This window comes from Aricia agestis, chromosome 22, assembly GCF_905147365.1.
Source record: "Aricia agestis chromosome 22, ilAriAges1.1, whole genome shotgun sequence".
Classification (NCBI taxonomy): Eukaryota; Metazoa; Arthropoda; class Insecta; order Lepidoptera; family Lycaenidae; genus Aricia; species Aricia agestis.
This window is the reverse complement of record NC_056427.1, coordinates 3,447,098-3,473,894: the sequence shown is the minus strand read 5'-3', so window position 1 is coordinate 3,473,894 and position 26,797 is coordinate 3,447,098. Positions and strand designations below refer to the sequence as shown.

At 41.8% G+C, this 26,797-nt stretch overlaps 1 protein-coding gene across 2 annotated transcripts; it reads left to right on the top strand.

Annotated features, from left to right (window-relative positions):
* The first annotated feature begins 428 nt into the window (after positions 1-428).
* LOC121738058 (UV radiation resistance-associated gene protein) lies at positions 429-26,262 on the top strand. Of its 2 annotated transcripts, XM_042129876.1 has the most exons (11): positions 429-683; positions 3,992-4,136; positions 14,042-14,961; positions 16,215-16,383; positions 16,837-17,009; positions 18,087-18,250; positions 18,373-18,426; positions 22,020-22,184; positions 23,536-23,659; positions 24,873-24,962; positions 25,516-26,262. In XM_042129876.1, exons 1-11 carry the CDS (start codon positions 609-611, stop codon positions 26,089-26,091), a joined length of 2,655 nt encoding a protein of 884 aa, XP_041985810.1. In that variant the 5' UTR covers positions 429-608; the 3' UTR covers positions 26,092-26,262. The 2 variants fall into 2 exon arrangements, with proteins under 2 accessions (XP_041985810.1, XP_041985809.1); XM_042129875.1 differs by lacking the exon at positions 18,373-18,426 and having other exon boundaries at positions 18,087-18,304.
* The last annotated feature ends 535 nt before the right edge of the window (positions 26,263-26,797 follow it).

Here is a 26,797-nt window from a genome sequence, read left to right as displayed (position 1 = left end):
TAATAATTTGTGGGAATATGCGTGGCCACCACAAAGGAAGATCTTCCGACCGAGCGAGGTGTTATGCTCGATCAGGCCGAAGCCCACGTGATACATCTCAGCTGTCGTTTATATACTGACGCACTCAGAAAACTTCGATAGCGCGATGCAGAAATGTTAGGCAAATTGTGGGTACCGCCACAAATTTTAATACTCGTCGATTCATTGAAAAGCGATCGGTACTACAAAAAGACCACAGCCCGCAGAGCATGTTCTGTGCATGGAGAGTGAAGAATGAAGACTGGAGATCTATAACTGATAAAGTGATAAGAGATTAGAGATTTTAGAGGACCAAGTCAGTGGACTGTGTGACCATGGACTAAAACACTGCTATAGAAAAAAAAATGCTTTGACAAGTCAAATGTCAATTGAATTACATGTCATTTGTCAAATAAAAGCTGCATTCTGCAATCAGCTGAACAATGCATTTTATTTATTTATTTCCTATTAAAATTGCTAATTTTCTTTAAAAAAATATTTTACGCTCCTAAACACTATGCATCGTGCTAATGCCGTGAAATTCGTTTAGTGGGTACTATCATTTTCGACCAAATTTTTTTGCGAAAATAATGTTTGGAAGACCAAGATGCAGGGAATGGACTCCCTTGACCACCCAACAGTTACGCCTACGAAGTTTAATACAGGTAAACTCTTATGCCAGTTCAAAAAATAATAATAAAAAACTCCTCGCAAAAGTGGGTCGTAGACCGTTGATTTACCAACAAACACCTACGCTTTATTTATTATCATCACAATAATACATTGCAAAAGATGATCTAATCCCCTTTGTAATAAAAAGTTCATTCAATAAAACGCGAGTGTTCTATTTTTAAATTGGTAAATGTTGCTTTGTTAATGTACACAGAGCCACAAAAATCTTTTATTTATTCCAGAGAAATGGGCAAGAGTGTTTTTACAAAAGTCTTTAACGTAGTTCTTAAAGCCGCATAAATAACACCCATACTGTTAACTGCTGAAATGATTTTGACGAGGTATATTCCCTCGATCGCGAATTCTTGGAAATCTATTGTTATCGGGGTCGAATTTGAACACTTGGGTGTTGATAGATTAAATAAGACTGCCTTCACATTAGGTCGCGAGTAGTGCGGTAGCAGTGCGACTTGTGACGGCAGCCTTATAATATATTTGAATTTTGAAGTATTCTTGGCAATAACTATGGGTTTCATGCAAAAAGTATGGTTGCTGTACAATAAAACCAACTCTTAAGCAACAAAATTGCAGCTCACACCTAGTAGATAATATATTACATCATTGACCTTGCTAACTGAAGATAAAAAGTCAATAAACAAAAAATACCAAGTTTGTTTAAATCTTTGTCAACGTAATCATGAGTATCAACAATATTTTACCTGAATTATTCATATCAAATGTATCTTGCCAAGATTAGTATTTTTGTACCACATAAAATACTAATCTTGGCTTAGAAGCTTTGATTCCTTTTACAACCAACATATTAAGGAGTGCAATAGAAAAATGTTATTTTATGTCCCCTTAATCAATTAATTTAGATATATAGATACATACTATTCAAACAAATTATAAAGTTGAATTCATTTGTTTACAATCAGTCTTTCCCAAAGTGGGCAATAACGCCCCCTTGTGGGCGCTGAAGATCTAAAGCGGTATGGGATCCAGAAAAAATGGAGGATTGTGTAGAATTCTCTGTAGACTTGTAAGGCTTGGGGGGGGGGGTGATTTATTTCATCTGGATGCATTTTAAATTGGTACAATGGGGGTGCTAAAACATAATTTGTTCTCAAAGTGGGCAGTAGATAAAATAAGTTTGGGAACCCCTGGTTTACATAATACTATCAAATTCATTTGCTATTGTAATTTCTGTATTGCATGGTTTATACATTGTTTATTAGAAATTTATTATTATCATACATACCCCTCACTCCTAACCAATGTAGTCACTCCTTCACTCTTCTTCCCACTGATAACACTGAAGTGGAATACTTAAGCTCGGGACTAAATAGCGAGAGCTCCATGTGCCTAGATATGATACCCAGTGTGTTGTTAAAGACTCAAGAGGTATTCTGGTACCACCTATAACACATATATGTAACTTGTCCTTCACAACGGGAGTATTTCCAAAAATTTATAAAAAGTCAAGAATACATCCGGTTTTCAAAAATGGTGGCAAAGACTCTCCTAGCAATTATAGACCTATTTCCATTCTTCCCGTTATATCAAAAATTTTAGAACGATTAATAAATAAACGGCTAGTTAATTATCTAGAGAGTAAAAATCTTTTAGCAGAGTCGCAATTTGGTTTCAGGACAAATAAATCCACTTCAGACGCTGTACTCGACTTAACGAACCATATTGTTTCAAATCTAGATGCAAAAAAGAAAGTACTAGGAGTGTTTTTAGACTTTGCTAAGGCATTTGACACGGTGTCTGTTCCCATACTCTTGAAGAAGCTGGAAAATTTGGGTATACGAGATGTTCAGCTAAAACTACTTAGAGATTACCTGACAGATAGAACACAGTGTGTAAAAATCGGAAATGTGATTAGTGAGAAAGTTACTGTATATTATGGTGTGCCACAGGGCAGTATATTAGGACCAACACTATTCCTCGTGTATATAAATGACCTTTGTCAGACTAAACTTACAAATGCAAAAATAATCGCTTTTGCTGATGATACGGCCCTACTTTTTAGTGGAACCTCCTGGCGAGAAGTTTTTTCTAGTGTTTCAGAATGGGATGAATACAGTTAACGAATGGTTAAATTGTAACATACTTAGCCTTAATGTCGAAAAAACCAATTACATGACGTTCTCCATCAGAAATAATGACAAACCAAATACTGAGCTATCTATTGTCTCGCATGGGTGTCCTGATTCATCTACTGACTGTCTTTGCCCAAGGCTAAAAAATACTACATCCACTAAGTACCTGGGTGTGATCATTGATGACAAATTTAAGATTCACAATCACATTAACCTTCTTGTAACTAGAGTACGCAGACTAATAGCCATTTTCCACCCTTTAAGACATTCAGCACCTAAATCTACTCTAAAAACAATTTACTATGCATTATGTCAATCACAGCTTGAATATTGTGTAATGTCTTGGGGCGGTACATGTAAAACAAATCTTATAAAACTAGAAAGAGCACAGAGAGCACTTCTAAAGGTTGGCTTATCTTACCTTACTATCATCCCACTACTGACCTTTATCTGAAATGGGAGTTACTAACAGTGCGACAAATTTTCATCCTTAAAACGGTTCTTAAGCGACATACTCTTACGGTTTATGAGCCAGACAAAAACAAGCACAAACGCATAAGAAGTAAGGTATGCACGGTGCCATTATGCAGAACCACCTTTACTCACCGATTCTTTACTTACCTGGGTCCTAACTTATATAATAAAATCAACAAGAGTTTATCAATATACCCTTTGAATAAAAACAAATGCAAACGTTTAACTTCAGACTGGCTGCAAAAATTAAATTACAAATCTACAGAAAATCTTATTATCAATAGTAATTAATCACAACATTATATTATACAATTATTACTTTTACTTTTCACTACCCACTTGCCACTAGACAGTTTTATTCCCCATTTATTTAACCCAAAATTGTAGTCCTTAGTACTATTTTCTATTACAATTGTATTCATAATCATAGATATAAAAATATATTATAATCTAAATGGTCGCTTATTTATGTGTCCGCGGTATAACTGGGGTCCTGGTGATTTGTAACACAGGCTACTGCCTAATTCAGACACCAGCTCCTCACTTTCTATTGTAATGCAGCATAATAATTTGTAAATTAGCCGTTAAGTTAGATTGTTGAGAGAAAATAAAGATTTATTAATATTATTATTATACAGGCTACTTATCATTAAAATTATAATAGCCAATAATAACCATTGTTTGGAGGATAGATCTAATGGTATACCTCTGTATTACAGATAGTTGGCTACAACATACGTCCGCCGGAGTGCGAACATCCGTGCAGCTACTACATCACCCTGCATCACACCACGATGTCGGCACCGTTTTACACCAGCGAGAGGATACTGTCTCCGCATCCAAAGTGGAAGGAGATTGATCCAGGTAGGTTTTGTAATGCAAGCTAAGGAATTAATATTGTTACGGTACATGGTATACGGACACGTGGTGCGCAAGTACATACTCGAACCTTCTAAAAAGGTCCAATGTTTGTTTACGTGTTTACCCTTTATTTGTTAGCGTGTTTGAATTTAGACCTTATGACTAAGTTCATAAGGTCTAAATTAAATTCAACTTACTGCACTTATCGCAAGGACGGCAGTTTTATTGTGGCACATGCCCGAGGCTACTAGAAATTTCCCACGGTTGTTTACTTGTTTACGTGAATCGGGAAATTTCTGGAATTCGTCTCGCCATATAAAAAGAGCCGCAAGGCAGGCCCGGCAATTCAGTTCAATCTGAGTGATCATCAAGGCGATTTCGGAGTGAACACAAGTGATTAATAGTGAGTGAACCAGTGAAACCTGCGACTTGGCTACGACCTAGGACAGTGATAGTGCTTTGTGATTGGACCTAGTGATTAGTGTTTGGACTTAGTGCTAAGTGTTGTGACCTAGTGTTTAGTGCAGTGTTAATAAAGTCTTCAAGAGAGTCACCAGGTCTTTCTCTCCAAATCCTCGAACCCTAGCACGTAACAACTGGTGTCAGAAGTGCGATTTGGAGATGCCATTGACTCCGAGAGAGGACTTCAAGGGGAGTGTCAGGACAAGGGCGCAGCGAGCTGCTGCCATTGACTCCGAGAGAGGAGTTGCGGAGGCCACACCCACTGGGGACCAAGCTCCGCCCACTGAGGGACAGGCCCCACCCACAGGCCCCGCCCACATGGCTCCGCCCACTGGCCACGCCCACCAGGCTCCGCCCACTTTGGCTGAAGCCACGCCCACTGGCTCCGCCCACCGGGACACGCCCACTGGCCACGCCCCTCAGGCTCCGCCCACTTTGGACATGGCCACGCCCACTGGCTCCGCCCACCAGGCCACGCCCACTAGCTCCGCCCACCGAGCTCCGTCTGATCAACCCCTGCCTACTGGCTCCAGCCACCATGCATCGCCCGTAGTTTCTACGGCCCCTCAAATGGCCCTTCAATTGGAAAGCATAATTGAATTAATTCAGGCTTTGCAGGAGTCTCAAAAAGCTGAAAGTCAGGCGTTGAAAGATTCTCAAAGGGCAATGATGGAGGCACAAGACCGCAGGTTCGGCGCTTTACAAGAGTCACAAGAACGCAAGCTCGGTGCTGAAATCAGAGCGATTCGAGAATCACAAGAGCAACAAAAAGACCTCCAAGAAAAAGCGCTTGGAGCTATAAAGGATGTCAGTGACACGGTGTTTAAGCTTCGAAAAGATGTAGACGTAATGGACGAACGAGTTACGGGGTTAGGAGTGGATATGGAAAATGTGAAAACCAGCCTCACAGAATTACAGAAGTGGAAAGTGCGCGTAGAAACCACAGGAATCGCGACGCCTAGTGGAACTTCCGTAGTGGTACAAGGACCAAGAGTTAAAGTGCCACCATACGACGGTACTACTTCTTGGAACGCTTATCGTCAGCAATTCCAGACGGTTGCTTCTGCCAACGGATGGAATGATGAACAATGCCTGACCGCTCTCACAGTTGCGCTCAGAGGGCAAGCTTTGTCGGTCCTAGAAGCGCATACAGGAAATGGGTTTAAAGACCTGATGGAGGCACTTGAATCCAGATACGGGGAGCGACACCTGGAGCACGTGTTCCGTGCTCAACTGCGGGACAGAGTCCAACGCCCAGGAGAAGGACTACAACAATGGGCGTTGGAAATAGAAAAACTGGTCAAGAAGGCACACCCAGGAGCCGATTCCAAGATGATCGACACGAACATTGTGCAAGCATTTGTCGACGGAATCAGGGACCTAGAGGTCAGAGCTGCAGTGAGGCTACGTCACCACACCTCGCTTAAGGAAGCATTGGCGCATGCTTTAGAGGTCGAGGCTGTTCGGCGTGACATACGGCAGACATATAAGATCCGCGAAGTCTCTGAGGAAGTCAAGGAGGTTAAGGCTCCTACGAAGAGAAGTTCTGGAGCCATGTGCTACAAGTGCGGCGAGAGGGGCCATCTTCAGCTTAACTGCCCGCAGAAAGAGACCCAGATGGCAAGAATGAAAAGGCTCGAGGAACAAATGGAGGAGCTGAAGAAGCAAGGGGCTTCATCCCCTGCCCGGGAGCAGGGAAACGAATAAAAGCCAGGACTAAGGGGCGAGTGCTGGCTGACACGGAGGAAGCCCCAATAACGGTTGTCTCCCAAGCAAGCAGCGGGAATAGTCTGGTGATTCAGGGGACTATTAACGGGACGAATTGCAAAATGACTCTAGACACAGGAGCCTCTAGAACAATAGTGAACCCAAATTTGATAAAAGCCGCAAGGAGGCACAAGAGGAGAATTAACTGTCGGCTTCTTACCGCCTCCGGTCAGCCAATACCCGTCCTGGGAGAAATGTCAGTTACGATGAATGTGGGGGAGTTCTCACACCCTCATGACGTTATCGTGGCTGAGATTATGGATGATTGCATCTTGGGTTTGGATTTCATGAAGAAGCACAACTGCAGAATTAATGTCGCCGACGGAGTGTTCAAGTGTGGCGAAGAAGAAATTTTCATCCTTGGAGGCGCCTGCGGGAAAGTTGAATGTGTAAAGAAAGTCATAATACCTGGACGTGCGGAAGCTCGGGTGCTGGTGAAACTACCGCCATCTGGAAAGAAGAAGTCAAACAGATGCGTGTTAATCGAAGACACACCTACCAAGACATCAGCGCAAAAATTGATGACGGCAAGAACCCTTGTTAGTGGAAGCAGTAACGCTGTGGTCAGAGTTTTGAATCTTGGTGATCGCGAGATCTGCTTGAACAAAGGTGACGTCATTGGAAAGTGCGAGGAAGTTGTCTGGATGAGAAAGTGTAATTCGATCACAGGCTCAGACTCAGCAAACACCAGCAACTATGGAATAGTGACTGAGCTACTCGATGACTGCAAGAGTAATCTGACTTATTCGCAGAGCATGAAAGCTAAGAAGTTTTTACAACGCCACGCGAAAATCTTCTCCAGTCAGGAAGGCGACCTTGGAAGAACGTCGATGGTTCAGCACAGGATAGATACCGGAAGCGAGAACCCAATTCGTCAACGAGCAAGACGAATACCCATTGCAAAGGAAAAAGAAGTTGAAGGCCTTTTGGAGGACATGAGAAGGAATAAGATAATTGAACCATCTGCAAGTCCGTGGTGCTCACCGGTTGTATTAGTGAAGAAGAAAGATGGCAGCACAAGATTTTGTGTGGACTACAGACGTCTCAATGATGTCACTAAGAAGGACAGCTATCCATTACCTCGAATCGACGACACTCTGGATACCTTGAGTGGCATGAAATGGTTCTCGACCCTGGACCTGAAATCTGGATACTGGCAGGTGGAAATTCATCCAAAAGACAAGGAGAAGACAGCGTTCTCCACCGGTAAAGGTCTATGGCAGTTTAACGTCATGCCCTTTGGATTGTGCAACGCACCTGCCACATTTGAGCGACTCATGGAGTGTGTACTGGCAGGCTTAGTTGGAGAGGCTTGCTTAGTCTATTTGGACGACGTCATCATTGTTGGCCGCGACTTCGAGGACCATTTGCGAAACTTAGAACGAGTTTTCGCCAAAATAGAGGGGGCCAAGTTAAAGTTGAATCCGAAGAAGTGTCGTTTATTCAGGAGTAAGGTAAACTATCTCGGCCATGTTATCTCCAGTGATGGAATTCAGACGGACCCGGAGAAACTAGAAGCAGTCCAAAATTGGCCAACCCCTAAGAACAAAACCGAAGTGCGGGCATTTCTCGGCCTATGCTCCTACTACAGGCGTTTTGTTAAGGGATTCTCTGAGATAGCCAAGCCATTACATCGGCTGACAGAAGATAAACGACAGTTTATTTGGGACGAGACTTCCGAAGATTCTTTTCAGAAACTAAAGAAACATCTGTGTGAAACACCAATCCTGGGGTATCCACAACCTGAAGGTCAGTTTATAGTCGACACGGACGCAAGCAACACGGCCATTGGAGGGGTGTTATCTCAAAAACAGGGTGAAAGAGAAGTTGTAATTGCATATTTCAGCAAATCTTTATCTAAGCCAGAGAGAAACTACTGTGTGACAAGAAGAGAACTCTTGGCTGTCGTAAAGACGCTACAACATTTCAGCAAGTATCTCATCGGCAGACAGTTTCTACTGCGAACTGATCACGCAGCCTTGAAGTGGCTACTACAATTCAAGAACCCAGAAGGCCAAGTAGCTCGATGGATAGAACAACTCCAGGAGTATGACTTCAAGACGGAACACCGCAGCGGAAAGTCGCATGGGAATGCCGACGCACTCTCACGAAGGCCGTGTTCAGAAGACTGCAAACATTGTGTTAAGCAGGAATCTAATGAAGTAACATTAAAGTTAACGAAAACAAGTCCTTTGGGCCCATGGGAGAATGATGCTATGAGGGAGGCTCAAGAAACAGATGACGACCTTCGGCACATCATCACATGGAAGAAACGGCCTGATGAAAAACCAATCTGGAGTGAGGTAGCACCCACTGGCGCTGTCACTAAGGCGTACTGGGCGCAATGGGACAGTCTGATACTTCAAAACGGAATACTCTACCGGAAATGGGAGAAGACCAACGGCAGAGAGTTCCATCTTCAGATAGTTGTCCCAAGAACGAGAGTACCGGATGTTCTCCGTGAAATGCATGATGGCGTATCAGGAGGTCATCTAGGAGTAAAGAGGACGTTAACAAAAGTGCGAGAACGATTCTACTGGTTGCATTGTCGAGACGATGTACAGGATTGGTGCCGCAAATGCACTACTTGCGCTGCAGTGAAGGGACCACAGACAAGGAGCCGTGGGAGCCTGCGCTTGTATAACGTTGGCGCACCGTGGGAACGAATCGCAGTTGACGTAGCTGGGCCATTTCCTGTAACGGAATCAGGAAACAAGTATTTCATGGTTGTCATGGATTACTTCACCAAATGGCCCGAAGTGTTCGCCATACCAAACCAGGAAGCTACAACAGTTGCTTCTAAGCTAGTCGAAGAAGTAATATCTCGCTTTGGTGTGCCTCTAGAAATCCATTCCGATCAGGGCAGGAATTTCGAATCGCAGGTCTTCCAGGAAGTGTGCAGAATTTTGGGAATGCATAAAACGAGGACCACCGCGTACCATCCACAGTCTGATGGAATGGTTGAGAGATTTAACCAGACCCTTGAGAGGCATTTGGCGAAATTGGTAGATGACAAACAAAAGGACTGGGACAAGTATATACCGCTCTTCCTTCTGTCGTACCGTACCGCCGAGCATGAGAGCATAAAAGCTACCCCGGCGTATGTCAATTACGGTAGAGAACTGCGAGTACCAGTAGACCTCTTGACAGGAGGATCACCGGAAGAACCAACGACCGTACCAGATTATGTCTGCGATTTAAGGGAAAAGATGCGCTATATACACGCCATGGTTCGGGAAAATGGGTTACAGACAAGTGAGAACATGAAGACCAGATACGACCGGAAATCGAATACAAGCGGCTTCGAAGAAGGGTCACTGGTGTGGCTGCATAACCCAACTCGCCGAAAAGGCAAATCTCCAAAGTTGCAGACCAAGTGGGACGGCCCATACAAAGTGGTTACACGATTGAACGATGTGACTTACAGGATTCAAAAGCAACCAAGAGGGACATTCAAAGTGGTACACATAGACCGTCTGGCGCGATACCATGGCAGTAACAATGATGCTCGGGACGAGCATCTCTAAGAGGGGAGTAGTGTTACGGTACATGGTATACGGACACGTGGTGCGCAAGTACATACTCGAACCTTCTAAAAAGGTCCAATGTTTGTTTACGTGTTTACCCTTTATTTGTTAGCGTGTTTGAATTTAGACCTTATGACTAAGTTCATAAGGTCTAAATTAAATTCAACTTACTGCACTTATCGCAAGGACGGCAGTTTTATTGTGGCACATGCCCGAGGCTACTAGAAATTTCCCACGGTTGTTTACTTGTTTACGTGAATCGGGAAATTTCTGGAATTCGTCTCGCCATATAAAAAGAGCCGCAAGGCAGGCCCGGCAATTCAGTTCAATCTGAGCGATCATCAAGGCGATTTCGGAGTGAACACAAGTGATCAATAGTGAGTGAACCAGTGAAACCTGCGACTTGGCTACGACCTAGGACAGTGATAGTGCTTTGTGATTGGACCTAGTGATTAGTGTTTGGACTTAGTGCTAAGTGTTGTGACCTAGTGTTTAGTGCAGTGTTAATAAAGTCTTCAAGAGAGTCACCAGGTCTTTCTCTCCAAATCCTCGAACCCTAGCACGTAACAATATTAATAAAATAAATATACCACATACTTATGAAATGTGTTTCACACACCCCCTAGCCATGACCAAGTCATTGCTGGAACTATAACAAAGAACGCAGATACTATCAGCCTTTAATTAAGTGTATCATGATCCATGATCGGTCCACCCGTGTGGAGGCTACAATGCCAAGACACACCATGTCAGACAGGTCCAACTTTTAACATCCCCCATTTTATGGCTGTTAAAAAGATAGCGTATTGTGAAGTAAAAACCGTGATAAATTAATATTTTTATACCCTCTTAGGCATCCATTACACGGTAGGTTTTGCTGTCAGTTTTACCACAGTCATGGCTGTAACTGATGGATAACCTACCGTGTAAGAGCGTGACAGACGGTTGCATGAAGTTGGTTGCCGAAAATCTGGATATCTTGATTTTTGCTTCATGCAACCATCAGTCACGAATTTTGAGTGAGTGTTGTCACATCTGACAAAATAGGAACAAAATTAGAAACGTATACCTTTAAAAATGTTGGCTTTGACTGACATAAAACTGAAGAGAATTGAGTGACCGTCTAATACCATTCGTCACAATCAGTCAAACATAATTCATGATTGACGGAATTGACTGTCGCTTGCATGAGCGTGTAATGGATGCCTTAAACTGGTATTGATTCGTGTTTCAATGCGCAGTACTAAAATTTACGTAAAATTCTTTGTTTCGCATGCACCAGTCCTTCCAGTCTAGCAGCTTGGCTAAAGCAACATTAATCCATAAATATTTAGTACTGTGAGATATGCTTGGCTGCGACAAAGGAAGATCTTCGGACCGGGCAAGGTGTTATGCTTGGGGGGATATTAGATTATCATATATATTGGATCCGAGATCATTGAGTCAATGATATTGGATAATGTAATATATATATAATATGATTCATTTCTTCCTTGATCATAGATTTTTGACATTTGCTGAGAGATTGGATCCAATACGGTCATAGAAATAGGTGTTGCCAGTTATTTAATATAAAAAAGAGTTTTTAATTTCTTGTTCGTAAATATGTTTCAAATAATGTAATGTAATTATTTTTCTAATTATATACTTGGATAATCAAAAAATCAAATAATCAAAAAACAAGCCATATTAAAAATGACGATGTCTTTTGACACATCGAATTCTCTGAGATCTAGTAACCCTGACGTCAATACCAAACATCTTTAAAAAGTAATGAAATAATAATATATTTTACTGACTTTAAGTTTAAATAATTCCTAAGTGTAAAGTGATATTTTAGTCCATAATTTTTGTCACGGTGTGTCGGGGGACCGCCAACAGTGTCTTTTGCATTTTGTATCGCCATGTCACTGATCTGGTTCGTCTCGATTTGGTTCGCTGAAAAGTGAAAACTGACCCTTAAACTATAATGTTATGTGAAATCAAACATCTACATTAGCGGTCCCCCGACACACCTTGACAACAATTATGTACTAAAATATCACTTTACACTTACGAATTATTTAAACTTAAACTCAGTAAAATATATTATTATTTCATTACTTTTTAAAGATGTTTGGCGGGGTTTTTTTTAAATTTCTTAATTTAATTTTATTTCATGCTTTTTAAACTTGTGTTGGTTATAGTGCAGAATAATTCCTAACAACAGGATCAAATAATTATATCCCAATGAATCTAGGAATGTCCTTTTGGATGAGGCCGTCCATATGAGTCCAAACATGAAACCTCCACTTTTGCTGACTTTGGGTTTATATGGAGCTAGGCTCCTATAGAATCCAGGTGATGCTGCAGCAGCAACATGCAAAATTTATTGGTTATCTACGTCTTACTAGTTGTCGCAATTAAAATGAGCCCAAACACGAAACCATTGCTCTAAGTTGGTGAGGAGTTGGGTATCCTATTGATTACCAGGTGATGCTGCAGCACCAGGTCAACTTTCTATTAATGTGTAAATATTCATAAATGTCACGACCTAGAATGCAATAAAGCCCACCAAACGACTGCAAGTTGCTAATCGGCCCTTCGCGAACCAGATGATCCGCGATTTTTCAGCACGGAGCAGGCTGATGATGATGAATTATAGCTAAGAACACTCTCAATTAAGTCAGCTTTCAAACAAAAAAACTAGATCAAAATCGGTCCACCCGTTTGGATGCTACGATGTCTGTGGCAGACAGACAGACAGACTGACAGACAGACAGACACGTCAAACTTATAACACCCCTCTTTTTTGTCAGGGGTTAAATAGGATCAATGAAATATGATAATGTAATATGCAGATATGATCAAATGATCATATATATTGGATCCTATATATGATCATAGAAATGATCATATATAAATGATAATGTAATACCCCCCCTAAGTCAGGCTGAAGCCCACGTGATTGATTACAGCTGTCGTACAGACGAACTTCTATCGAAGTTTTCTAAGTGAATTTGGAATGTGGCGCTAATGCTGGATTTACACGGGTGACTATAGCTGCACGATTTACGCCGCACGGCGAGAATCGACTGTCTAAATGGCAATACGCCGCATGCCGAATTGCCATTTAGTGTCTAAACTTTTATTATTCGTAGGTCTAAACTCTAAAGTCTAAACACACAAGGCCGAATTTACGCGGCGTAAATTCCGCATGATTACGCCCGCAATGTATTTTAAATTACCGATGACACACTATTCCGTCGCGTTCCGTCCGTATTTTGTATGCGTTGACGTAATCATGAGGTATTTACGCCGCTTAACTTCGGCCTAGTGTATTTAGACACTTAGAAAGTAGATTTTCGCCGTGTGGCGTAAATCGTGCGGCTATTAATAGTCACCCGTGTAAAGGGGCCCTAATTGTGGATACCGCCACAGTGTCAAAATCACCAAAAATGTTTTTAAATTAATTTGAAGCTACATGTTAGTTTTTGACTGTCGTGTTTAAGATAACTGATAATATGATTGACCTAAATCCATCTAGACTATCTGTTACATGAGTCACTATCGTGACGCAATTTGCTATCACAATACGCATTGGAAAACCACATAATGACACAACTAGATGTTGCGCAGAAATTATCTAGCACAGTGTTTCCCAAACTTGTCGGGACCGCGACCCATCTACAAGAAAGTTTAAAGTTCGCGGCCCACCTTGTGTCATGGGAGAGCCATCCTTCGGCATGAATGGGCTGACTCAACCGGACAAATACCAAGTTCTCACAGAAAACCGGCGTGAAACAGCGCTTGCGCTGTGTTTCGCCGAGTGAGTGAATTTACCGGATGCTCAATTCCTTCCCCTATTCCCTTTCCTACCCTCCCCTATTCCCTTCCCATCCCAACCACCCCTATTACCCTATTCCCTCTTAAAAGACCGGCAACGCACCTGCAGCTCTTCTAATGCTGTGAGTGTCCATGGGCGACGCAACACAGCACAAGCGCTGTTTCACGCCGGTTTTCTGTGAGAACGTGGTATTTCTCCGGTCGAGCCGGCCCATTCGTGCCGAAGCATGGCTCTCCCACGTCTAGTCCCAAGATTTTGAAACAAAAACTATATATCGAGAAAGACAATAAGTATAACAATTTTAATAGTATCTTATTCTGTTGCAGAAATCACACAACGCATGTCCTCCACAAATGTAGTCATAAGGATATGGTGTCACATCCATCTGCCACATGAAGAGGAGAATCCTACACAAGACACCATCATACAAACTTGGGGTGTTTATTTCAGTGGTCTAAGATATTTGGGAGCAAACCTAGCTCTGAATTTCAACTCTGACTGCTTCAAAAGTAATACCCTGGTCTTCCAAATGCACGGTGGGTATTTCTGCTCCTACAGTAGCTTGAAACTCGATATAATGCCACCAGAAAATGAGGAATCGGTATCTTCAGGGTCTTCGGGTAAGAATATCAATTGTTTCACATTTAGTGTCGACAAAAAGATGCCCTCATCACCAGCTTATTACAAAAGAGAATATTCTAAGAGTCAGAGTCCGATAGAAAGAGGTTTCAAGCAGAATTTCCCAACTATGAAGTCACATTCTACGTTAAATCTGAATAGAAAAGAAGATATAGACCCGAGTCACATATTCGAGCATTCACCGACTAATCTAGAAGTAAAAGAGAGTGAAAAAGAGGAAGAGAAAGTGGACTTGAGCGAAACGGCAGAGAGTTATGATCTGAGGAGTGAAACTGATGCGCCGAGATACCGATATATAGCTTTGAACTTCCTCAAATCTGAAATCAGACATAGTTACAACGCTAACAAGCTGAGAAATCTACATCTTCTGCAATACGCCATAAAGAAGAAACAGGAGGCAGTCCAAGAAGTTAAAGAGAAGATTTACAAGAAGTCAGCGATAACGGAAACAGATTTGAATATAAAACAGAAGAGTAGAGTGCAGAAGAATATATTCTGTGAAGAAGAGAGCGCTCCTATAAGGGAGAGTGCCAAAAATGGCATGAAAGAAGAAAAACCTTCTGGACCAAGACTGACGTTGAAATTAAATGATCTTCTATCTTATAAGGTATGTTTTGAATTCAATACTAACATTATATATATGAAACTGTTCTATGTGTATCTGTTTCTTCTTTACGCTTAATATTATCCCAAATTTAATACAGCTTTGATATGGTCCGCATCCTGTAAAACAGAAAAATCTGTTATATAACTGTTTTTTTTTTTTATGAAATAAGGGGCAAACGAGCAAACGAGTCACCTGCAGATGGAAAGCAACTTCCGTCGCCCATATACACTCGCAGTATCAGAAAAGCTGCAGGTGCGTTGCCAGCCTTTAAGACGGAATAGGGTAATTGGGGGAGGCTAGGGATGGGAAGGGAAGGGAATAGGGAGGGTAGGAAAGGGTAGGGGATTGGGCCTCCGGTAAATTCACTCACTCGGCGAAACACAGCGCAAGCGCTGTTTCACGCCGGTTAACTGTGAGAACGTGGTATTTCTCCGGTCGAGCTGGCCCATTCGTGTCTAAGCATGGCTCTCCCACGTCTGTAGTTTTGATCAGTTGGAATACATTTCATCTCAAGACTGAAGACTGTTGATGTTGGATTTCAAAGAACAGAATCCAGACATTGTCTTAAAACTATCTGTCTTATGTCATCTAACCCAAGTTTAGAAGTGGGAGAGCCATGCTTCGGTACGAATAGGCCGGCTCGACCGGAGAAATACCACGGGCTCACAGAAAACCGGCGTGAAACAGCGCTTGCGCTGTGTTTCGCCGAGTGAGTGAGTTTACCGGAGGCCCATTCCCCTCCCCTATTCCCTTCCTTAACCTCCCCCATTCCCATCCCTACCCTCCCCTATTACCCTATTCCCTCTTAAAAGGCCGGCAACGCACCTGCAGCTCTTCTGATGCTGCGAGTGTCCATGGGCGACGGAGGTTGCTTTCCATCAGGTGACCCGTTTGCTCGTTTCCCCCCTTATTTCATAAAAAAAAAAACAAAGTTAATTAAAATAATATGTGTGGCACTCGGGGACTGCCGCTTCAAAACTATTGCATAGCAATAGCTTAAGCTATTGCATTTTTATCGCAAGCTTTGAGCGCGGCAACCGAATCAAGAAATTCCGTAACGAAAATAACCTAACACCCCCGCTCCGACCGGCGTTGCCGTGCTTCGTCTAACGTCGTTTGAGTTCGGCACACTTCGGCACGGTGTTTGTGTGTGTGCGAGTGAACGTATGCGAATTATAGTTGTTTTTTAGTTGATAAACTTGCCGCCTAGTTGATAAACTGCCGCTTTAACGAATTGTTATTTTTTGTTTCAGTCAAAACCATCTCCTTTCCAAAGAGCGGAGCATATCAGGCTAACGAGACAACTAGAAATATTGCACTTCAAGAGGTTGATTCTGTCTGAAGAGAGAGACGCAAAATTAGCGAACATAAGAAGACTGAAAGAGAGGCATGCTAAGTTGTTTGAGGAGAATCAAGATGTTGGTATGTTGTTTAAATATACTCCCTAGATTAGGAATAAGGGCCTGTTTCACCTATTTCTGATAAGTGCCGGATAGTCTGATAGGTGTCGGATAGTCTATCCACCACTTAACTTACAGATAGAGTATGGAGAATCTGTGAAAAAATTGTGGATAGCCTATCCGCCACTAGCTTAGCCGGCCCCTAGACGATCAATTGTAATTTGTTACATTAAAAAAAATATCCACAGCCGAATATATAACCACCTCCTTTTTTGGAAGTCGGTTAAAAAATAATAAAATAGTATTGTGCAATATCACGCTTCAATTTTATTCAACAGTTTATTTGACAATTAGATTAAAGGCGCGCGAAGTTCAATACCAACCCTAGACGGTCAATATTATTATTTATTACGCAATACATGCAATAAAATTGCTCGCTCATTAGCTTATTGATGATATATTTTTTTTATTTTAGGATCAGAACTAATGGAGAACTATCACGCCCTATCCCGTTGCTCCGAGGGCTACAAGGACATTAAGGCGTCATGCATGTCAATGCGCGAACTGGCCCGGGCGAGCCATGCGGCGTTATCCGCAAGACGAGCGAGTCTACTGCATCAGTTGCACCAGATATTCACCATAGCGCAGGTAATGAACGAGACGGCAATACTGTGTGAGTATGTGTGTGTGTGTGAGAGAGAGAGAGAGCGCTATACTGTGTGAGTGAGACAGCTATACTGTGCGAGTGAGACAGATATTCTGTACGAATGAGACAGCTATACTGTGCGAGAGAGACAGCATGACAGGCACGCGTCGCGCGAGTCTGCTGCATCAGCTGCACCAGATATTCACCATAGCGCAGGTAATGACGACCTCTGTGGCTCAGTGGTGAGCGCGTCGGTAGCTCAAGCCGGGGGTCGCGGGTTCGAATCCCGCCGACGGAACAAAAAGTTTTCAATGTTCCCGGGTCTGGATGTGTATTAAATATATGTATGATATAATAAAAATCTTAAATATATGTATAGTATAAAAGTATTAAATATATTTCCGTTGTCTGGTACCTGTAACACAAGTCCTTTAGGTACTTAGCACGGGGCCAGACTGACGTGGTGTGAAGCGTCCATAAATATTATTATTATTATTATTATTAATGAGCGAGACATTGATACTGTGCGAGAGAGACAGCTATATTGTTTGAGAGAGACATTATGATAGCCACGTGGCATTACGCGTGCGTCGAGCTAGCTTGCTGCATCAGCTGCACCAAATATTTACCATGGCGCAGGTAATGAACGAGACGGCAATGCTGAGAGAGAGAGAGAGAGAGAGAGAGTGAGAGCTATACTCTGCTAGTGACTAGTGAGACAGCTATACTGTGCGAGTGAGACAGATATTCTTTACGAATGAGACAGCTATACTGTGCGTAGTGATAATGTGCGAGAGTGAGAGATCGATATTCACCATAGCGCAGGTAATGAGCGAGACGGCGATACTGTGCGAGGGAGACAGCATGAGTCATGACAGCCTCGCGTCGAGCGAGTCTTCTGCATCAGCTGCACCAGATATTCACCATAGCGCAGGTATATAAGCAAGACGGCGATACGGTGTGAGAGACAGCGATACTGTGCGAGTGAGACAGTACATCAGAGCGTCCTGTACGTCAATATTTGTAGTTGTTTTTTATATTTGTCCTATATTAGCTAATGGATGCTTCTCTCATTACAGAAAGACACATCGACTTGGACGATATGCGATGTACCACTACCGGTGTGTGGTGACGAGAACCCAACATCGAACCCGCTACCAGACGCTGTGGCTACCGGCTACGTCGCTCAAGCCGCCTGTCTAGCTGCTATCATACTGAACCAGCCGCTTAGATACAAGATCACATTGCTGGGGTCCGCTAGCAAGATATTGGATGTCACTGACCTGCCTGATCCTAAGTAAGTTAGCCAGTCAATTGGACGCCTATCTAAGTAGTTGGTAGCTAGCCGCTTAGATACAAGATCACATTGTTGGGGTCCGCTAGCAAGATATTGGATGTCACTGATCTGCCAGATCCTAAGTAAGTTAGCCGTTTAGTTGAAGCCACCATATTGAACAAATCAAGCAGACCCCGACAACGTGATACAAAATCACGTTGTTCGGGTCTGCTACCAAGATATTGGATGTCAGTGATCCTAAGTAAATTCCATATTTTGTTTTTGAGAAGCCACGGTTTCACCCAAAGAACTCATAGTTAAACAATGCAGTATTTGAACATCACAAAGAAGGAGGGGCACTTCGTACCCACCAATGTAGCACGTTGAGATATATACCAAATTAAAGGGCTTGAAAAGTTGAACATTTTATTGTATGACGAAAAATCTCTAAACCATGGGAGAAAAAAGATAACGAGGGTAGAAGGTAAGAAAAAATCACAAAAAAAATCCCTACATTATTGCATCAATTTATAGTGTTGCTGGTAAGGAATCATTTCTAGAAAGTAATTGTATATGACAAACTTAAGGAAAGTGTTATATTTTAGTATATTGTTCTTTCATATTTTAAAGAAATGTATGGGAAAACAATAAAACCTTAAAATTCTAACCTTTCCTGGATTTTACCGTATATTGTTACCTTGGAGAAATTGTTTATAATAAGCAATACTAGCGAATGGTGCAATAATACAGGGTGTTTTATTTTTTCCTAAGAAATAAAAAAAAACATCCTTTATTATTGCACTATGCGATAGTATTGCTAATTATAAACAATTAATCCAAAGTGATAATTAACCTAAAAATCAGGCAAAGGTTCGACATTCAGCATTTTATTGTTTTCTCATACATTTCTTTGAAATATTTTTATTTTTATTTAATCAAGGTACAAAAATAATTAATGAACTAAGTCTTTAAAAATTTGGTTAGTTTGTTAATAATACATCGGTAAATTCATTAATCTAAATATTGTACACAGCTTTTGTTAGTAAAAAAATAAAAATACATTGGCAATCAACGTCTTAATTCAGGAAAATATTAACACTGAAAAACTTTAAGGTGCATTAAGTATAACTAATTAACATCTATACTTAATAGTTTATTACATTAAAGCAAAGACTTCTTATAAGCAGAAATTTTTTGATGAAAGATATCGAAATTTACATGAGCCTTTGAACAAATGTCATTATAGGACTGACACATACGATGTAGTGGATTATTCCGTCCAACGTTGTTGCTAAAAGGTGGAATGTCAAAGAGCACTGGCTTTCGTTTAGAGCGTTTACTAATAGATAAATTGATTTTTGCAAGCAATTCATCACTTCACACACAGCACACCATTGACAATCTTGTGGAGTGCACATAAGTCTGCAATATTGCGACGTTGCCCTAAACTGGTAAGACGGTAATGGAGAAGGCGATCCTCATATTCAGGTAGAGTATTTCTTAGGGGATCTTTGTTGCTTAGGTGTCTAAGAAATTTCCGCTGTATTGACTCTATACTTTCGCTATCAATTTTATATATAGGGGACCATATAGGTGAGTAATATTCCAATTGTAATCTGACCAGAGCGGTGTACAGCACCTTAAGTGACTCAGCATTTTTAAAAGGTTTTGCAGTTCGTAATATAAAATACAACATTCTTTTTGCTGCTGTGATCATAGTTTGATACTGAAATTTAAAATTTAATGAGGAATCATACCAGACACCCAGGTCACGAACTAGATTAACTCTAGTTAGATGCGATCCAACTATAGTATAATAATATTGTAATGGTTCCTATTTTTGTAAAAGTTATATATTGTCATTTTTTTACATTAAGATTCATGTCATTTGATAAACACCAGTAATATACAATATTAATGTTATGCTGAAGAAGAACACAGTCACTAATTAAGTAAGTTAAACAATTTTATGTCATCAGCATAAGCTAGACATGGACATGTAAATTTATCGAGTAAATCGTTTAAATGTATTAAAAAGAGGAGAGGACCTAAGTTTGAGCCTTGTGGAACGCCTGAGAGTGGCTCGAAAGGTATTGAGTCGAAACCGTATAGGGCAACTATTTGTGTGCGATTAATAAGATATGAATGAAACCAACGATGAAGATCACCATGAATTCCAAGATGTTTAAGTTTAAGATTAAAAGCACATTGTGATTGACGCGGTCGAATGCCTTGGAGAAATCTAAATATATTGAGTCTACTTGAGATTTTTTATTAAAAGACTGACATAGAAAATTTGAATATACCAGCAAATTAGAAAGTATTGACTTACCTGATATAAAACCGTGTTGTTTTGGGCTGAGACAATGAAGTATATGGTTGTAGAGTGAATCATATATTATTCCCTCAAAGATCTTACCTAAGCAATTGAGGATGCTAATAGGCCTGTAATTTGTGACATCATTTTTGTCACCAGATTTATGAATGGGTGTTATTTTAGCTATTTTCCATAAATCGGGGAAAGTGCCTTGGCTAAGCGATTTGTTAAAGATTATACTCAAGGGGATACTCAGAGCTGAACCACACATCCGTACGAAAAAAGGTGGGATACCGTCCGGGCCACTCCCTTTCGAAATATCGATTCCGCATATACGTTTATAGACATCTCTTTCGCTAACCTTCAAGCGACTAAGACTATAGTTTGCTGCTTTAAAGTCGGGTTTGTAGGATGTGGAGCTAATATTGGGGGACTTATGAACAGAAGAAAAGTATTCTGCAAACAAGTTTGCTATTTCTGTACCAGTAGTGGCAGTTTTATCCTTATACTTAACTGATAATGGGAGATCGTTAGTCATGCGCTTAGCCTTGGTATAACGCCAGAATGCTTTGACATTTTTAGCTAATTCTTCTTCTATGCTCGATATGTACTTTGCAAAACATTTATACATCATACATTTTGTGCGCGTTCTGAGCAGGGAATACGAATCATAATCGCGGGGATTATGGTAAGTTTTGAATTTATGATGGTATTTGTTTTGTTCTTTTAGGGCTAAATATGAAGCAAATACAACACTTTCCTTGAGTTTGCCATATATTCACTTTTGAGAGATTATTACTTACTAGCAACACTACAAATATAATTCAATAATACAGGATGTTATTTGTTCATTTTCGGAAAAAATTAAACAGCCTGTATTATTGCGGCATTCGCTAGTATTACTAATTATAAAACATTTCTCCAAAGTGACTATATACGATAAAATCCAGGAAAGGTTAGATTTTTAAGGTTTTATTGTTTTCTCATACATTTCTTTAAAATATAAAAGAATATACTAAAATACAACACTTTCCTCTAGTTTGTCATATACGATTACTTTCTAGAAATGATTCCTTACCAGCAACACTATAAATTGATGCAATAATACAGGGTGTTTTTTTGTGATTTTTTCTTACCTTCTAGGCTTCTACCCTCGTTAACTTTTTTCTCCTATGCTTTAGAGGTTTTATGTCATACAAGAAAATGTACAACTTTTCAAGCCCTTTCATTTGATGTATGTCTCAACGTGCTACAGCTTGGGTATGGGTCCCATACAAAAATGCCCGTTCTTCTTTGGAAATAAGAGATGTTTTTTTATTGTCATTGTAGTAAATCGCTCCTAGACTAGTCAGATCAACAACCGTTGGTGCCTAGTTTTTCCATTTTGACTGTATAATTAGCATATTTTTATCTTTCCAGCATACCGCTCTTCGCTCGAGGCGGTGACATCACCCTGTTCCGTTACGGCATATTCTTACTGAACAAGTGCGTGGCGCAATTGCTATGGGGCCGCGGTCTGTCGGTGTACGACATGAGACCGACCCTGTCGAACCTGCAGCGGCTGATGACGACGCCGAGCGACCTGTGAGTAGACCAGTAGACTGTCATGTGGCGCAGTTGCTATGGGGGCGCGGTCTGTCGGTGTACGACATGAGACCGACCCTGTCGAACCTGCAGCGGCTGATGACGACGCCGAGCGACCTGTGAGTAGACCAGTAGACTGTCATGTGGCGCAGTTGCTATGGGGCCACGGTCTTTCCGTGTACGACATGAGACCGACCCTGTCGAACCTGCAGCGGCTGATGACGACGCCGAGCGACCTGTGAGTAGACCAATAGACTGTCAGTAGACGGTCATGTGGCGCAGTTGCTATGGGGCCGCGGTCTGTCCGCGTACGACATGAGACCGACCCTGTCGAACCTGCAGCGGCTGATGACGACGCCGAGCGACCTGTGAGTAGACTAGTAGACTGTCATGTGGCGCAGTTGCTATGGGGGCGCGGTCTGTCGGTGTACGACATGAGACCGACCCTGTCGAACCTGCAGCGGCTGATGACGACGCCGAGCAACCTGTGCGTAGACCAGTAGACTGTCATGTGGCGCAGTTGCTATGGGGGCGCGGTCTGTCGGTGTACGACATGAGACCGACCCTGTCGAACCTGCAGCGGCTGATGACGACGCCGAGCGACCTGTGAGTAGACCAGTAGACTGTCAGTAGACGGTCATGTGGCGCAGTTGCTATGGGGCCGCGGTCTGTCCGCGTACGACATGAGACCGACCCTGTCGAACCTGCAGCGGCTGATGACGACGCCGAGCGACCTGTGAGTAGACCAGTAGGCTGTCATATGGCGCAGTTGAAATGGGGCCGCGGTCTGTCCATGTACGACATGAGACCGACCCTGTCGAACCTGCAGCGGCTGATGACGACGCTGAGCGACCTGTGAGTAGACCAGTAGACTTGTCATGTGGCGCAGTTGCTATGGGGCCGCGGTCTGTCCGTGTACGACATGTGACCGACCCTGTCGAACCTGCAGCGGCTGATGACGACGCTGAGCGACCTGTGAGTAGACCAGTAGACTTGTCATGTGGCGCAGTTGCTATGGGGCCGCGGTCTGTCCGTGTACGACATGTGACCGACCCTGTCGAACCTGCAGCGGCTGATGACGACGCCGAGCGACCTGTGAGTAGACCAGTAGACTGTCATGTGGCGCAGTTGCTATGGGGCCGCGGTCTGTCCGTTTACGACATGAGACCGACCTTTTCGAATGCTCTAAAATTCAGTGTAACCCTAGTAACACGAGCTCATGTTTCTTACATTATATTTACACTTGTGCCTATAATTGCCCTCTTCATTTTCGCTCACCGATCTTAAACTTGCGCGGCGCCTTTAAAATGTCACTCATTGACACAAACTCACGTTTCTCTTCACATTGCAGGTCGGACACCTCTCGACTCTTCAGCACATACCGATGGCTGGCTGATCATCATTGTCCCAAGACTCAATCTTTACGCAGCGTCGCCACAGAGAGAGGCAGATATAGACAGTTTAATAGGTTTAAGGTAAGATTAGTACTATATATCTCCTACTCCTCCTAAATTTCTTCTGATTAATTTCGTTGCGGGTCCCAAGACAGATTTAGCTTGTCCCTCGGGCATCGCTGAGATCATATCAAAGGGGTTTCGTGGTTGGTTACCACTGTTGATCCTGGCGACACAGGAGTTGCAGTGGTGGGAATGTGTGGTGGGCCTTTTGCCCGTTATTAAAAAAAAGATTAGTATTATATGTATATCTGTCACAGCCAACTTGATAAAATTGCCATTCAATAAAACAGCTAGCCCTTTGACCGAACAATGCCATTCAATTACACGACTATAATTCGTCGTATATTCTTTGGCTCTTAATCAGCTTTAGTGTTGCACGGTTTGAGCTATTCAAATATTCAATTTAAAAGCTAGACGTGTGAATTGTGATTGATTGGCGTTGTTCAGTCAAAAGGGCTAGCTGTTTTATTGAATGGCTATATTAACCAGTTGGCTGCGACATACCCATACTAATACTATAAATGCGAATGTGCGTCTGTCTGTCTTCATCACGCCGCTGAACCGATTTTGCTGGGTTTGGAGGTATACTTAAAGCCCTGCGAAAGGACAGCGGATACTTTTTATCCCAGCAAACTGTACGTCTCCGTGGCGATAAACGAGTTTTGGCACAACGGAGTTGCTATATATATATATCTATCAACGCACAGCCCAAACCACTGGACGGATCGGGCTGAAATTTGGCATGCAGGTAGATGTTATGACGTAGGCATCCGCTAAGAAAGGATTTTGATAAATTCCAACCCCAAGGGGTTCAAATAGGGGATGAAAGTTTGTATATAATAATACTTCTTAACGCGAGCGAAGCCGCGGGCAAAAGCTCGTAATATTACAAATGCGAAAGTGTGTCTGTATGTCTCTTACATCTTCACGCCCAAGCCGCTTAACCGATTTTGCTGAAATTTGGTATGGAGATAGTGCCCTGGGAAAGGACAGATGATACTTTTCATCCTGGAAACTACGGTTCCCGATAAACGAATTTTGGCGCAACAGAGAACGAATTTAAGATTTTTTACTATAGTGAAAGAGCTGGCAAATTTTGGCTGGCAAGCTGGCAAAAAAAAATTTAGAGAAAATGGCAAAAAGGTCACTTGTCGTTTTTACATAAAGCGCCTTCAAAAGGCAAATAACGTTAACATGATAATTTATCGTGAAACGCCATTTATATTTTCAGGATTCTGTCGACGGTCAGTCTCCTCAGAGAGCCCTAAGTAGTCGACGACACAAGCACTCGCGCAGTGTGGGGAGCTACCATGATGACCAGGTAAGGTTCCAGTGGGAGTAAGGCTGCGTTTCCACTGACGCGAAGCGGAGCGGAGAGGAGCTTAGCGATGCCCGAATTGACCAATCGTGCTATTCCAGCGGAATGACAGCGAAGCGGAGCGAAGGTTTCGAGCATGGTGATTGGTCAATTTGGCACCGCTAAGCTCCTCTCCGCTCCGCTCCACGTCAGTGGAAACGCGGCCTAAAGCCTAAATCAGGCAGTGTATAACTCTCGGCTAACTAAAATATATATGGAAGGGAATGTGCGTTTGTATGTCTCTTCTGTTTAATGGAGCACGAAGCAGATTTTTACTGAGCAATGATGAGCAATCATAATATAGTTATGAGCAAACCTACACATACTAGTATGTGCTAATTAAAAAGGAAGAGTGAAGTCAATATCGAATAGGATGTAAAACTGAGCTGATTTTGAAGTAGTTTAGCATAGAGAGGAGACTATAGAGAAGGACAAAGGACACTTTTGTTGCATAAGCACGTGCAACTTTTTGTTACTATTACAATATATGCCTAACATTTAATCCTTTTGATTTCAGGAACTTGGAGACATGAATGTATCAACCACTTCTATGATAGGAAGTGATTCGAATATCTACAACATGAAACACTCAGAAACAAAACCGGAGTATCAGAAAACTCTCTCAGATTCAGAAATAGCAAACCAAACGGACAGAGGCGAAGAAAAAGTGATATTCACTCTCGGAGATGACATGGACGCAGAATCATCACATCTTGTTAGGATATCAACGAACAACGATGATAAAACTAAAGATAATGTTAAACGAATATGCTCAGAAATAACTACTTACTGTACAGAACATGTTATAGAAGATATGAAGGAGATAAACGAATTCATGACCAACTTTGACAAATGTAAAGAGATCTGTGCGGATTTCAACGCTTTCTTCGAGGCCTCCACAAGTCAAGGGGACATTGATATAGCTAAATACATGGAGAAGAAAGCCAGTGTGGATATAGAAGATGTGTCTTGTGATGACTGTGAAAGAAATGTGGACGGTGTATGTGATTTGGCTTGTGCGAATACGGTGAAAGACGTTATAGTGATACAGAGTGCAGAGGCCAAGTTGGACACCGGACAAGATATGGAGTAGAAATCCAACTGGGACAGACTATGCTGCACGTTAGTGTCTTTTTTTTCATTTTGTTTTGTAGTTTATTTTGTAGAGTAGTTTTAATATTTTGAGTAGTTTTATTTGATCTCATAGAAGACGGGAGAAATTTTATTTTGTTTTTATCTACGAATAATAAAAACTAAGGAATCGTAACTCCCATACTATTACCGTTTTAAATTTGGTTCCTTTTGATCTGTCATGTAACGTCAGCCTAGTACCGCTCAAGGTTACCTAAATCAGAGTAGACAGAATGATAGAGTATGCCGACTTAGAGCTGATGTTGAAATTTTTAAATTTGACGTATTATGACGAAAATCGTCGGTAGGGTTGTTAACTTGTTACCTACGAATTTCTTCTTCTTCTTTTTATTTAATGGCGCCCATAGATGCAGTGATGCACCATTCTGCCAGTGTCAAGTAAAAATAAAAATAGTATTTAAAACTATGACATATTCGCTGGACGTGTTCCTCTTTGGTCGTATTGTTGTTTGTGTTTTGGCACATGCGATTAAAATTGTCAGAATCCAATTTTGAAATTTTTATTTTAAATATTTAAAAATAAATTATATCAGCCAGCGCGAGGCACATTTTGTTCATAATCCTAGTGAAACCCGACGAATTTGACAGATATTGAAACCTGTCCGTTTCTTTGCAGTCGAACTACTGGTAGTTATGTCTATTGTGCC

What these genes read in the sequence shown, in the direction of transcription:
- LOC121738058 (XM_042129876.1), top strand. Translation starts at nt 609, where the DNA reads ATGTTTGGAAGACCAAGATGCAGGGAATGGACTCCCTTGACCACCCAA. An exon ending in TGAGGAGAATCAAGATGTTG is followed by an intron (nt 16,384 to 16,836) that starts GTATGTTGTTTA and finishes TTTTTATTTTAG; the next exon opens with GATCAGAACTAATGGAGAAC. An exon ending in GGAGCTACCATGATGACCAG is followed by an intron (nt 24,963 to 25,515) that starts GTAAGGTTCCAG and finishes TTTTGATTTCAG; the next exon opens with GAACTTGGAGACATGAATGT.